Source organism: Hesperophylax consimilis, chromosome 13, assembly GCF_061612785.1.
Source record: "Hesperophylax consimilis isolate HC1 chromosome 13, BYU_Hcon_1.0, whole genome shotgun sequence".
NCBI classification, from domain to species: domain Eukaryota; kingdom Metazoa; phylum Arthropoda; class Insecta; order Trichoptera; family Limnephilidae; genus Hesperophylax; species Hesperophylax consimilis.
Window position 1 is genome coordinate 21,798,249 of NC_142848.1, and position 15,947 is coordinate 21,814,195.

Here is a 15,947-nt window from a genome sequence, read left to right on the forward strand (position 1 = left end):
ATAATTAATCGATTAACAGAGTTTAATCATTAATGTTAACAAAAATAATTCATAAAATTAGTATTCACTGCTTTTGATTTTTTAATGTTTCTCTTCTGTAAAAGCTGGCGCTTGTGTCTAAAAGAGTACAAGAATAAATTAAACATATATTAATGAGAAAAAATATTTTACTCTTTAAAATCACAAAAGCAGTGCACGCCCAGAGGACGCCACGCATGCGCATTACGCATCATGTGAATTTTTTGTTCGACCGCCATTCTATCATGATACCAATGGGCTGCCGTGATATGGGCAAGTGAGTTGATAGTGAAAGTAAAAAAATTCTATATTCATATAGATCTACACACTAAATGAAAATAAGCTCTATATACCGGTCGGTAGCTGAGTTAGCATTGCGTTTGGATGCCACCGAGGCGTGGTGTGTTCAATTCCTCGGCTGGCGAAGTCCTCCATCACAACACAAGCAACATTTTCCACTTACTGTGGTGGTAGTAGATTTAAAAAAATGTCAGGTTATTCGTAACCCGGCAATGTTAGTCTTTCTTTAATTTTTTTTTTTAAACATATGTAAATGCCTCATTTTCTTTGTAAGGCCAGAAATTTCAGTTGCTCTATGCTAGAACGAGAGTGGTATATTTATGGCTAGAACTGATTGGTTTATTTATGGCTAGAACCCTCACAATGTCATGGACCGATGGACCTTTGGGTCCATGCAAAAGATGAGCCTAGTGATACCATTACTAAAAATTACTGATATATTGTGGCTAATGGCGTGTGCACATTGCTTTATTATTAATTTGGTCCATATCTATGGTCTTAAATTTGAAATTTTATAAAGTTCGTTTTGTTTGAACTGGTTTATACCCAAGTTGATTTATGTTTATACCTACCGAATATGAACGCTTTTGTAATTTGTGACAGTTATAAATAATATTATGTAAAAATAACATCAGTTCGGAATAATTAGTATATCAGTAACCGATATATTGTACGAAATGACGTCTCTTTCTAGAGTGCGTGTGTCTTCTAAACGCTTTGACACATCTTCGCAATCGAGTTCAAGTAGTTTGCTTACAAGTACGCCCGTAATTGGTCGTCCAATTCTAACGAATGAGCCTGCACAATCTCCCATTGAACAGAGAAATAGCAGCCAGACGATAGTAACACCAGCGCGGGCGAATCCCGCTCCTGTCAGGGGAAGGCTAGGTCTTTCATCTTTATCTCTAAATGAATCGTCAAATTGTGGGTATCGAACGCGCTCTCGGTCACGAATCCTTGAATCGAGTTCATTTCTAGACCAATCAAATACACCTAAACGTAATTCAAAAACAAAAGTATTAGCTGTCAAAGCTCACAGATTGGATCAGCCTTTGAAGCCAGAAGGCGACAACATTGGATGTGAAAATTCTTTACCAAATGCAAAGAAAACTGGCGCAATATTTTCAATCTTTAAGCCCAATTCTTCATCACCTTTGACAAGAAGTCGTTCAGAGATGTCGGCAGGGAGAGGAAGACAACGCACCAAGACAGCAGACGGAAGATACAGGTCTACCGGGAACACCAAAAAATCTATCATTGAAAACAAAGAGAGTGAGCACATAAAGATTATTTATTAATGCAATTAATTTATTATTTATCCCAATGAATCGCAGTAAACAGTCTACTCATCAATGGTGCTGTCTTGGGTGTGAAGTGGGCTCAGATACCTGGGAAGCCATGTTCTGAGACCATCAGATATCGCCAAACATCTCATAATAACCCTTGGAATATTCATTAACAGGATTGGGCTTGGCCAGTTTTCAGACTTATATCACTAAATTATTAGGAGGCAAACCCTGTTGTATTTAGTATGACGGATACATGATAAACGGGTTTAAATTGTGGTGTAAAATATCTCCGTAGAATATTGCTACTGATAACCTCATCTAGCATCCTGGATTCTATGGGATAACGTCAGAGCTGAGGCGGAGTGTTGAGATTTGTTGTTTTTCAAAATTGATTTATTGACTGTGGAGATTACTAAATATGCATAACAAAAATTATATATTCATTAACAACGGTTGGTGTTTCTATATGAATTTAATAACGGTTGGTGTTCTATATGAATATATTTTTTATATAGGTGTTGAAAACTTTGGACTTGTATGGAATTTACCATTTTCGTTATTTGTTTTTGGGGTATTATGCCGTGTTGCGCTAACTCCTTCTTTAGCCAACGTTTCGGACAGCATTGCAGTGTCCATCATCAGGGCAGATGTCTTATTTGAGGTTGTGTTAAAATGTGAGCTTAAGTATGAGGTTGTGATACCGTGTTGCCAGCTCCAACCCTCTGAGCTAACATTAACGTATCATTTTTTTTTATATAAAGTGGTTTTCTTCGTTTAGCTCTGGTGTATCCGTCAATTACCGGATACCAAGAACTATTAAGCTTAGCTCCATCGTCTCTATTAATGTTTACGGGATTTTTATGAATTTCAATGGCCTCCGTAATCAGCCGTGCTCTATAAGTTTTCGGTCTCCCCAGGATTTCAGGAACAAATCCAAAGTAATGCCCGGTGTCAATCAAATGCTCGGCAATTGCCGATTTGTCAGGGTGGCCGAGTTTACAAGCTCTGAAGTGTTCTGAAATTCTTTTTGAGATAGTCCGCTCTGTCTGGCCTACATAGACCTTTCAAGATTACTGCAGATGCAAACTGGTAAAACTGAATCATGGATTAAGGATTCAACAGATCTGATAAGTAAGCTCAAGAAAGTTAAGACTGAGGAAGGAGATATTCTGGTCAGCTTTGACGTCGTGTCGCTTTTCACAAATGTGCCTCTAGAAGACTCCATGACAATGCTCAGGGAGATATATGAGGAAGACATTTGCAAACTTTTTGAACACTGCCTCAAAACGGGATACTTTGCGTTTCAGGGTGAACTATTTGAGCAATTGGAGGGAGTTGCGATGGGCAGTCCGTTATCGCCAGTACTAGCCAACTTTTTTATGGAGAAGTTTGAAGAAGTGGCACTCGACACAGCTTCGGCTGTCCCTAAAGTATGGTGGCGCTACGTTGACGATGTCTTCGCTATTTGGCCTCATGGAACGGAGAAACTAAACGAATTCCTGGACCATCTTAATTCTCTCCACAGCAAAATTAAATTCACAATGGAACTGGAAAACGAAGATAAAATCCTGCCCTTTCTAGATGTGGAGGTGATGCGGAAACACGATGGTAGCCTAGGGCATACTGTATATAGGAAACCAACCCATACGAATCGGTACTTACACGCTGATTCGCACCACCACCCAGCGCAGAAGAGAGGACTTATCCATACATTGGTGACCCGAGCGACCAGAATATGCGAAGAACATAAAATCGGAGCGGAACTTACGAAGCTGACCGATGCACTGGAGCGTAACGGCTACCCAGCAAGTCAGACAAGGCAAATCATAAGAGCCAAATCTGCACCAAACGAAGACAGAGTTGAACAAGAGTCGAAAGGCTGTGCCTTCCTGCCTTATGTGCACAATGTGACAGACAAAATTGCCAGGCTTTTGAGAAAGGAAAATATCAAGACTGTCTTCGGAACAACAACAAAGATACAGGACTTACTGAGGTCTGCAAAGACTAAGTTTCCTCTGGAAACAGATGGAGTGTATAAACTCAGCTGTTCCGGATGTGACAAGGTCTATGTAGGCCAGACAGAGCGGACCATCTCCAAAAGAATTTCGGAACACTTCAGAGCTTGTAAACTCGGCCACCCTGACAAATCGGCAATTGCCGAGCATTTGATTGACACCGGGCATTACTTTGGATTTGTTCCTGAAATCCTGGGGAGACCGAAAACTTATAGAGCACGGCTGATTACGGAGGCCATTGAAATTCATAAAAATCCCGTAAACATTAATAGAGACGATGGAGCTAAGCTTAATAGTTCTTGGTATCCGGTAATTGACGGATACACCAGAGCTAAACGAAGAAAACCACTTTAAATTAAAAAAAATGATACGTTAATGTTAGCTCAGAGGGTTGGAGCTGGCAACACGGTATCACAACCTCATACTTAAGCTCACATTTTAACACAACCTCAAATAAGACATCTGCCCTGATGATGGACACTGCAATGCTGTCCGAAACGTTGGCTAAAGAAGGAGTTAGCGCAACACGGCATAATACCCCAAAAACAAATAACGAAAATACTTTTGGCCGTGAAAATCTTAAATCATATTTGGAATTTACCATCTTCGAGGATCCACGACATCCTCAGTATTTTATAACACAGGACTTGCTGGTTACTAAGGCAGTGGAACAATCAACAAAAATCTAATCTCATATATTTGTCATCATAATATGAAAACACCATCCGACAGTATCTGCCATATCGGTGGAATTGTGATATGTATATACTCGTAAATGGAACTTGCGCCCCGGGAACCATTCATTGGATAGATCTTTACCTTAGGGCACCCCGAGAGGTATGCTACGTTTGGTAACTTAGCAGGGGTGCCCGGATTTATGAGGTGAGGTTTGTCTGGGTCTTGGCAGTCTGCCCCCCAACTGGATCAGGAGTGGCCGGTTGAGGGAGATCCTTTGACTTCTCCAGCCGGACTCTCTCAACCCATGTACCCAGTACGTCTTGCACTGCAGTGGGAGGGATCGATTCTTACATCTGTCACTCCTGGACACACTGACCAACTATCATAACATTTTCCTCCGGAACTTCCTCTCCTTCCTTTCTCCAAAAAAAATCTCCACACAGCATCCCCAAATATGACATAGGCACTATATCGGAAGTACAGAGCCAAAGTCATTATGAGATAACAAGATCTCAAGTTTTTACGATGTCTCTAATATTTTTGATAAAACCATTAAGATATCTGTGTCAAAATAAATATGATACTATAATATTATCCCACATCCTTAATGTGCGACTGCTATAGTTAATATTAATGGGTTTTCGGCGCCACCATACATTTAAAAACTAATGTTTTGTTTGTTCAATACAGTGAAGAGATAAGGGTGATCGCTAATTACTCTCATTGAACATGTGTGAAATTTAATGTATAATTTTTTCCAATAAATAGAGAAGTAACTGGTACAAACAGTCACTTCTCATCCAATACTTGTTTAATTTAATGTTTCCTACTGCACCTGCAAAAACTCTCAGATCAAGGTGTCAATGTGTGCCGGTGCCCTATTGAATTTGCAGTATTTGTGCGGGCTTCACTAACTTGGTCCCGTACAAGCACTGTGGAGTTAGTGTAAAAAAAAAACAAAAACATAAGTCTGTAAAATTGCCACAACAGATTACAGGTTTTTTGTTACACAGCTTCAGAAGAAAATCTGTGCAATCCACTCTAAAATCTCTTGCGATTGACTGGTTTAGGGAATAAAGTTCATGGCGTGATATAGCATAATGAGCTCATGGCCTAAGTGGTTACAAAAGCTATGCGGACTGTCTTGATTTATGTTATCATGTAATTATATACGTAGTGTAATTTAATCTTTCGTTTATTTTCAGTAACTAAAAATGAAAAAAATCCATCAAAATGTATCTGTAATGAAAGCTTGCAAGAATGGGCTAGGTACCCGTTCATTGCCCTTACTAAACAATATCCTAAAGAGTTTGACAATGAAGTGATCAAGTTTTTTGATTTACCAAGAGGTGACGGCTATATTAAATTGATGTTGTTAAAAAGTCTGAAAATTATTTGTCAAAAGTATTGGTAGAAAAGTATAAATTCGAAAATAGTAGTTATAAACGTAATATATTTAGACATGCGATCTGTTAGATAATAGTTTGACTAGTCTATACCTACTTAGTAACAACTAATAACATAGATCATTTTAGAAATGTATTATATATTTGTACAGCGCCCTTGAGGTGTTTTTGCAAAAAAACGGTGCTATAAAAATCATCCAAATATTATTATTATTCTCAGTAATTTTTAACATCAAGATTACTGCTGGAAATTTATTAAAATGTATTCAATTTTTATGTAATTTTTTTTAATTAATCACACTTGCAAAACTTTAACCGCATTAAGGACGGTTGTTTCAGAGAATTTGAACAATTCTTCAAATTTAAAAGTTATTTTTTACGTCTGTGAAAGATTTTTTCAAGTCCTGTTATTATTGCAGTTGTCAAGCAACTAGTCTATAATGATATAATAACAGAACTTGAATAGGAATTTTACAGAACCCGTAAATGAATGATTAAATACGATGAATTGTTAAAATTCTGTAAAACAACCCATCCTAATATATGAATAGGAAGTGTATACATATGTACACACAATCTTAACACAGTTTGAGTTGTTTGGGTCAACTCTATTTGCACCTGTTATGTAATACCACCGCCAACGTCATCTTGAATTGAAGTAAGCAACCAAAGATATTAGAAGAATGAGATATGCTATGTTGGCCGCCGGACCGTAGCCGGAGTACTACCTAATTAGGGTACTTTGAACGGTATCGGGACGTGTACGCACAGAAATCTGTTCTATGTATTAGTGCGGATACCTTAGCGTAAGCGAAGGTCTGCAGTAGTATTGGTGAACGAAACCGGCGACACTGGGCAAAACAATTCCACACAGTATGAACTGCTCATAGCACATCTCGTTCTTCTAATATCTTTGTAAGCAACATTCAACAGTAGGATTTAAATCAGACTTTTCCATGAATGGGATTAGACCTACCATACATCACAGCTGCTAATTGCGAAAATCACAATTAATACTATTTTCATTTTCAGTTTAATCAATCATTTGTTTTCATCATCTTCTTACCCTTGTCTCATTCAATCGTTGATTGATGTCCTTGTTGTGCACTACTTCGACAGCATCTGTACGTAGTAGTTACAGTCTCTCCTCGCACAACCTCTGGAGTTGCTTCTCCAAATGTTTACTCTATATATTAATCTTCAGTTTTTCTTTCTTTTCAGATGGACCGAAACCTAAAGTAGGAGCAAAAATCAATATTGAGAAACCACAAGGACAGTTGTTATCTGATAAAATTAACAGCAAAATTAAAGTACTACAGAAACAGTCACTTGAGAGTCAAATTCCAATAAAAATGCAGAATAAAATACTTGCAAAGCCAGTCGTCAATAAACATGTTCCCAATAATAAAAAAATCGCAGTTGATTTGCGGGCTGCAAGTAAAAATCCTGCCCCACCTCAAGATGAAAAACCTGCCCCACTTCAAAGTAAAAAACCTGCTCCAAGTAAAAAACCTGCCCCACCTCAAGATGAAAAACCTGCCCCACTTCAAAGTAAAAATCCTGCTCCAAGTAAAATACCTGCCCAACCTCAAGATGAAAAGTCTGCCCCACTTCAAAGTAAAAAACCTGCCCCACCGCAAAGTATAAACCTTGCCCCACCTCAAAAACCTGCCCCACCGCAAAGCATAAAACTTGCCCCACCGCAAAGTGAAGAGCCTGCCCCACCTCAAAGTAAAAAACCTGCCCCACCTCAAAGTAAAGAATCGGACCTATCTCAAAGAAATAACACTGAAAAAGAAATTATTTCGTCTCTAAAAATTGCACATCACGTCAATGGGAGGAAATCAACTAGAATAAGTGACTGTTCCAAAAAAATTGCAGAAATGGCCAGTAAAGAGAAACCATTTACACAACATAACAATACTGTGAGTAATAAGTCAATCCCCCAAGCATCCAATACACCTCTTGCTGTTGCAGACGATGCTTATTCTAACAATAATGCTACAGGAGATTCTTGTCACTGCATTATTAGTCGAAAATCAGATAATTGCTCCAAGCCTTCCTTCAGGAAACTGTATTCTCGAACTTCAGACTATGATGACAATGAGAGCACAAAGCGAGTCGACCAGTCATTCTTAGAAAAAAAAGACAAACAAAACTTGTATTTTTTGAGCAAAAAAGATTCAAACAGTAAAAATATTGAATCAGTAAATTCTTCTGGTGAAGATGGTGAACAATTAGAAGATCCAGCAAAGGCTGCTGAAAATCGACAATACTGCTTGAGAAAGAATGTCCACAAGAACTTTACCAAATTCTTTTGCGACAGTGAGAAAATAATAGATTGCGCTATTAAAGACGCCAACGACGCTAAAGAAAGCACTTCTAAACTTGTGAGTAACATTTTGAAAAATATAAACAGGCAAAACATCTCTAAGGAACATCCATCGGACAATACAGATAAAGATCAGACCAACGATAAAGCTCCAAACAAAAAGACTGAGACAATCAACCCAGAATTGGATAACTCGAGCTTTGATATATTCACTCAGAAAGAGAAAGATACTTCCAAGTCTCCTACTAGAGGAAAAGCTAAGTCAGTTTCCAAAGCAAAGCCACCTAAGAAGAAAATTATTAAACCATCAGTTAAAAAAGTTTTAGAAATTCCAAAAAGGCGATCTAGGGAAAAACTCAAAAATAAAGAATCAGTCAGAGAGGAGCCTAAAACCAAAATCGTAAAAAAATCTACCAAAGCTTTGGAAAAATCTATGACTGCCGGAATAAGTCTGAGAAACAAGAATAAGAGCATCATCGTTAAAAAAACGTATTCTTACGTTTTGCGAAAATCTAATCAATCATTGAACAATTCCGACGTGGATGCTGTCGTGTCCAACATCCAAAGTAAAGATGTTATAAAGGGGACCAGAGTTGCTTCTAAAACACACGTTCAGAAGGCTCTTGAAATCAGTTCCACGCAAAGAAGGATAAAGATATCGCAAACGCACAACAGGAAAGACTTGGAACACACGGAGCAGAGCCTCAATCATCACAGGAAGGGTAATTACTACAAATGTATTACTTGTGGTTTATAAAGAAACATTTACTTTTATTTTCATATAATTTTTTATTTGTAGGTACTGATCATCATCAATGTCGCCCATTGGGAACTATCAACAATGATAGTACGATAGTATTCAGAAATGGAAAGCTTATCCCTGGAAACTGTGAGTATATTTTATTTATTTTTAATTCCTTTTTACTAATTAACTTTGTTGATTACTGCTCTATTTTATTTAATATCCGATAACATAAATTAGGTACCATAATTTTTTACAAAAATCGATTTGTGCTGTTAAATGTTTTCTCTGTATTTTGGTTGTTCCGTCTATGCATATAATTATTTGGATGGTGAAATAAATTCATATTTTGGTTATTCCGTCTATTCATATAATTGTCTCGATGTTCAAATAAATCCATATTTTTGTTATTCTGTCTATGCGTATAATTTAAAAAAATATATTAATAGCAAGGAAGCTTTTGACTGTCCAACTAGGAAGGTTTCCTGTTTTAGGATAATCAAATTAATAGGTTTCAAATTATCCTAGAGGAATACAGGATTTAAGAATAGAGAAAATAAGTATGTAAAAACGAAGATACAACTAGGCGTTCATGATAAATAATTATCAGATTACATATTTATTAATATTTCACAATCAGTCCTGCCTAGATCTAATAACCATTTTGTTATTTTTGGACCCAAGGATGACAATTCACGCAGTTTCAGCTGGAAGGGGATTTTGTTATATATTTTAGGACCGAGATATGAGAATAGTTTTTGATAAGCCGCTCTGTTGCTTGTTGGAACGGAAAGGTCATTTCTTCCTTTACTTCTGGTTTGATGTTTGTGTTCGGCTGTTGTTGTCTCGATATTCAAATAAATCCATATTTTGGTTATTCTGTCTATGCATATAATTGTCTGAATGTTCAAATAAATCCATATTTTGGTTATTTCGTCTATGCATATAATTGTCTGAATGTTAAAATAAATCCATATTTTGGTTATTCTGTCTATGTATATAATTGTCTGAATGTTCAAATAAAACCATATTTTGGTTATTCTGTCTATGCATATAATTGTCTGAATGTTAAAATAAATCCATATTTTGGTTATTCCGTCTATGCATATAATTGTCTGAATGTTAAAATAAATCCATATTTTGGTTATTCTGTCTATGTATATAATTGTCTGAATGTTCAAATAAAACCATATTTTGGTTATTCTGTCTATGCATATAATTGTCTGAATGTTAAAATAAATCCATATTTTGGTTATTCCGTGTATGCATATAATTGTCTGAATGTTCAAATAAATCCATATTTTGGTTATTCCGTCTATGCATATAATTGTCTGAATGTTAAAATAAATCCATATTTTGGTTATTCTGTCTATGCATATAATTGTCTGAATGTTCAAATAAATCCATATTTTGGTTATTTCGTCTATGCATATAATTGTCTGAATGTTAAAATAAATCCATATTTTGGTTATTCTGTCTATGTATATAATTGTCTGAATGTTCAAATAAAACCATATTTTGGTTATTCTGTCTATGCATATAATTGTCTGAATGTTAAAATAAATCCATATTTTGGTTATTCCGTCTATGCATATAATTGTCTGAATGTTCAAATAAATCCATATTTTGGTTATTTCGTCTATGCATATAATTGTCTGAATGTTAAAATAAATCCATATTTTGGTTATTCTGTCTATGTATATAATTGTCTGAATGTTCAAATAAAACCATATTTTGGTTATTCTGTCTATGCATATAATTGTCTGAATGTTAAAATAAATCCATATTTTGGTTATTCCGTCTATGCATATAATTGTCTGAATGTTCAAATAAATCCATATTTTGGTTATTCCGTCTATGCATATAATTGTCTGAATGTTAAAATAAATCCATATTTTGGTTATTCTGTCTATGCATATAATTGTCTGAATGTTCAAATAAATCCATATTTTGGTTATTCCGTCTATGCATATAATTGTCTCGATGTTCAAATAAATCTATATTTTTTCTAAAAATCCGCCAGTTTCAAATAAAACAATGTCAAATTTCTTTAGCTATCAAAAATTTGAAACCATTTGTGCTTTTAACCTCTCAGACAAAGACATTTATCTACTATGTGTTCCTTTGAGAACTGTCAAAACGTGATAATTTTTGTGTTATTTACGAGTTTTGCTAAAAGCTTCATAACTCACGTTTTGGGAAACGTAGCCTCATTCTAAAAAATTTTTTGGAAAGATTATGAAATCCACTATCGCATTGTGTTGTTATACGTATATATTTGCGTTTCTAAATATACATTTTATGAAAACGTCAATAATATGTAAGAATCGCTTACCATTATTTCAAAGCCGTGAAAAATGTACTTTTTTCTGAGTATCATAAAGAAATAACACTTTATATATTGAAGAAATATAATTAAAAACTATTAGTCACCTCAAAATATTAACCGTCCAAACTAAAATATTTTTAATAAATTATTTAGAAACGCAATAAATTATGAACGAACAAGATGACAGATTCAATCGGCTTAGATAATGCACTTCTACGTTCCATAGATATTCTTGAATACAGACGCGTAGCGTTATTCATTATCAATACTCTGTTTTTTAAATCATGGCAATCCGTATACTAGTGATGGAAATAAATCGATTTTTGTAAAATCTCGCGCGTTTACGTGAAAAGACGTTCTAATGTCTTGACCGCTATTATCATATTTACGTTTTTTGACGTTCTAATGTTCTGAGTGGATAATGATCCATTTATTATGCTGGAAAATGTTGATCAAATTTGACTCTTGTATAAAAATTTATATTTATGTTTTTGTCTTTTATAGTTGGTGATAAAACATCTTCATCATCTCAAGGCTTCTACAACCACTTGAGTAACACAGTCAGGGGGGCAGGACCTAATATTAAATTAAATTATAAAACCAACTTCAAAGATCTCTATGGTGGAATGAATGATTTTGATGCCTTTGAAAGGTTCATACATCAGCCACTGCAAACACCATTCTTTGATAGAACAGCCACGAACATTGCCAGAGAAACAAGACAGCACATGGCACACAGTCAATATGTCTTCAAGAATCCCTCCAATGTGCTTTGGAATCCAAAACCATCATTAGACTACACTGTTTGTGTGGGGAATAAATATGGAGAAGGTGCTTTTACCAATTCTATTTCTTCAAGCTTTGGCAAACAAATTAAACAAGGAAGAAACCCCTTTGATATGTCCACCAAACACGGCGTAGAGAGAAGCACTTCATCCTCCTTAAAGCATGGAAGGCCTGTTCCCAATAATCACAACCAGTTATCATTTTGCTTCCCCGAGAAAGGAAGTAGCATTTTGAAGATGACAGGTCAGGACTTACTGCATAAAACCCTCAACAAAATGATCACCCTTCCCGCGTGCACAGAGGAGAGAAGTATGAAGACGTCACGGAGGACTTATGGAAGAGACAGTCAAATCAATGAAAGGATAAGAAATTCACATATTGTGCAATCCACCAACAATCAACTCTTTCATGTTACACGTGACAGTTATCGTAGAGAACCATTGAACATCAACTTGGCTGAGGGTGTTTCAAATTTGGGAGATTTTAATGGTGATCAATATGAAATTCCCAAAAAACAACACCTCACTACTTTATCCAATCCGATGAGAAAGCACCCACAACCCTCGTACGGTGGTACTTTTACTGATTCATTCCAGATTCCATTGGCAAGATCTGAATCTCTAATCTCAAATTCAGGGAGAATGCAAAATTCATATAAATTTGGAGAAAATTCTGAATATAGAAATTTCAATGTTCCTGAACCGTGGCCTAGAAGCGCTGGCCTAGGAAGATCAACAGATATTTATTCAACTGCTGATAGATTTCCAGAATTTCAATGTGATGAAGATGAAATTCCCAGAGAAACATCTCGCAATCCCTTCCCGTCTTCCAGACAAACCACACAAGTCGACAGTTATTACACTTCTCAGAATCACTTAACAAATCCAGCAGTGTTCATGAAACAACGTCCAGTAGATTACAATGAATCCAATGGCTTTAAAATACCAATGGACAGAACAAAAAAAAGGAAAATGGTTAACGAGCCTTTCAATGAGACAGAGAATGAATTCAAAAAATCCAGATATGACGGTATGTAATTCATTATTTTGGTTTTCACACATAGTTTTAATACTAACTTAATTTAAAATAAAATTATCACATTCCTTACAATATAAAAAAAAACTATTTATTTTTCAGATTCAAGATTTAGCACCACTTCTAACATCGGTTCATCAACACGTATCTCTAGTTTTTACAGTACAAAAGAAAAATCTTCAAACGGAAAAACTGTGACCACGTCCGTCATGAAATCTTCCACAGCAATAAGCCCGGTAAAGAATATAACCGAGAGGGCTATGGATATCAATGACGATCCTATGGTGATGAATGACAATCACAATGATCTGCACCGTGGAAATGGTGTTGAAGATGACAGCAGATCGAATTATTTTTCCGACAATGAGCACGAAGACACAGTTATTAGTACGAATAATTACACTTCAATCAAAGATAAACCTAAAGAAAGTGTTCCTATTGTTGAAAAGCGACCACATCCCACAACCACTAAGGAATCTACAACCGCAGCTGCAACAACTAATAACAAAAAGTATGATATCTGTGATGACGAGATTTCAAACATTATCAGTAAGAAGAATAATGATCACCGAAATGGAGACGATGACACATTCTTCTTCAAAGGATCCTACACCACTCCGTCTATAACCTCTGAAACTGCAGACTTAAATTCTATTTGTAGCAGTAAACCTTTTTCTTCCACATCAAGAATGGAAAACTCCAAGACAGGTGCTGGCAACACTACGAGATTGTGTGCTGATTTTACAAAGAAATACAGTTTAGCCGTAGCGGTAGCAAGCACTTCTTCGACGCAAATACAAAATAAATCATCAGTGCCTGTTCAGAAAAGCAATCCTGTTTTGTTTGATGGCCCATTTAAGAAACCGGTTGTCGTGGATAATGGATCCAAATGCTTAGAAAGTCCTACACCTAACAATCATGACAAGGTTAGCAGGCTTGCAAATTGCTCGCCCTGGAGATTTTCCGAAGCTAATAATGATGACAACATGAGCAGGGTTCCAAATTGTTCGCCATGGAGATTTTCTAAATGGTAATTTTAATTTTTATGATAGTGTCGTAGTTAATATTCAAGTTCTGTGAAACAACTGGTCCGAAATAATGGAATAATAACAGAACTTGAATATTCTTTGAAATTTGGTGAATGGTTCAAATTATGTGTAACAACTGGCCCTAATTGTAATTTTATCAAACTGTAAATAATTAAATAAAAACAGTATAAATAAAATAAAATAGTACTTACCTTAACTTGTTACAAGTATGTTTTATATTCAATTTAGATTTATTTGATTAGAATTTTTTAGAATTCTGATGGTCATATTAAGTATTGTATTGTTATTTTTACATTATTCATTGTTTAAATGATTTCAGTTTTTTTATTCTTCAATATAAAATATATATTCTTCAATTAACCCGCTAAACTGCCAAAGCAGTTTGTCAACAGGTTGGCAACAGTTGGCTATTTAAAATATCATATTATATTATGCATGCATGTTCTGGGTTCATTTTACGATGTAATCTTGATATAGTTAGGTGTTTGCAAGTATGTATGTGTTTGTGTTGCAAGATTTTAGATAATTTTATAATAATATTAATTTTATAATGGTGTTTTACAATATGTTTTCTTTCATACCAAATATTGGGGCACAAATGAAAAATCTTTTCTTTACACAATTATTATTATTGTGTACTTACAATTTTATACAGATAATAATAATAATAATAAATAATAATAATAATAATTTATATAGCGCAGTTTAGTGTCATTTCACTTCAAGTGCGCTTAACTACTAGAATAACAAACTTTAAAAAAAAATGGTAATTCAGTATTAATAGTTCTTAAAATTATTCCTACAGTGTGCCTTACCCAATACAGATCTAATATTATAACACTAAATACACTATGTACATAGTTGCCATTAGAGAAGAAATAACATTTTGGGACAGTAATAAATCGTCGAAAAATTATCATCACCAACGGTTTCACGATAACTTAACACACCTTTAAAAAGTGATATGAAGTCATTAAAAGGGTTGAAAAAAGCTAACCTACGAAATCTATTTCTCCTAGTTTTTCACTTTTTAAAAGTTGTCCGGTTACCACCTTGAACATAACCATAGATCACATGAAAGCTTCTGTCATTTTCTGTTGTCTTCAACCAATTATCAAAAATACATGCGAAATTTACAATACCGAACAGTAACACACATTCTCAATCGGTAATAAACCAATTATATATATATATTTTTTAATAAAACTTTGAAATATGAAACGAATTTTTTGTAAATATTTCCTTGTAATATACTTGTGTAAAACAATGACGGACAAATTATATCTGCCATCAGGGCCAGCCCTGAGCCAAACGGCTCTAGTATAAACCTCAAGGGCGCTGTATTGGGTGTTAGGTATCGTCAGCGCCTTTATACCTTGGCTCCTTGGCAAGTCGGCGCCGGCCTTGTCTACCATCTTAAACTGTATGAAAATATCGATACCAAAATATAACACATCCGTTTTTTAATCCCAAATCCATATTAAGAGATATATAACCCTTATGGAATGTGGACAAAAAAAGCATAGTTTAAAATGCCTATTAGATATATAAGAATGTATAAACTCTTTTTTCAAATAAATTTTGCTGTTAATATTTTGTATTGTTTTATTTACAATGTACACTTCAAGATTTTGCAGATTATATTCAATAAAAAATGTGCACATTGGGGACGCCTGAGTAAATATTATTCGACAATGTGCATAACAGAGGAGAGGCGTATTTATCGTACCAAGTAAAAGTACCGGGTATATTCATGCCGTACTTTGTACTTGTGACAAATCTTCAAAATACATACCTGGTTCCTAAGTGTTTGTAAATATTACAGGCCTTGAAGTACTTGGTACTTTAAAATACTACTGACTTCTCTCTCTGGTCTGTTAGAAAGTTGTGTGGGGGAAAAGGGACAAAGAAGTATTTATGCCTATTACCTACTTCATTATATTAGATTATGTAACCTACCTTACACTA

The 15,947-nt window shown here is 35.2% G+C and overlaps 1 protein-coding gene across 1 annotated transcript; it reads left to right on the forward strand.

The window, feature by feature from the left end:
- The first annotated feature begins 868 nt into the window (after positions 1-868).
- LOC149418597 (uncharacterized) lies at positions 869-14,727 on the forward strand. Its single transcript, XM_089638589.1, has 5 exons — positions 869-1,590; positions 6,928-8,760; positions 8,838-8,927; positions 11,614-12,924; positions 13,033-14,727. Exons 1-5 carry the CDS (start codon positions 996-998, stop codon positions 13,962-13,964), a joined length of 4,761 nt encoding a protein of 1,586 aa, XP_089494715.1. The 5' UTR covers positions 869-995; the 3' UTR covers positions 13,965-14,727.
- Positions 14,728-15,947: the final 1,220 nt, after the last annotated feature.

Bases quoted from the DNA above. Each gene is read 5' to 3' on its own strand.
- LOC149418597 (XM_089638589.1), top strand. From the start codon at position 996: ATGACGTCTCTTTCTAGAGTGCGTGTGTCTTCTAAACGCTTTGACACA. The intron at 8,761-8,837 runs GTAATTACTACA...TTTTATTTGTAG, and splicing joins CCTCAATCATCACAGGAAGG to GTACTGATCATCATCAATGT. The intron at 12,925-13,032 runs GTATGTAATTCA...TTTATTTTTCAG, and splicing joins CAAAAAATCCAGATATGACG to ATTCAAGATTTAGCACCACT.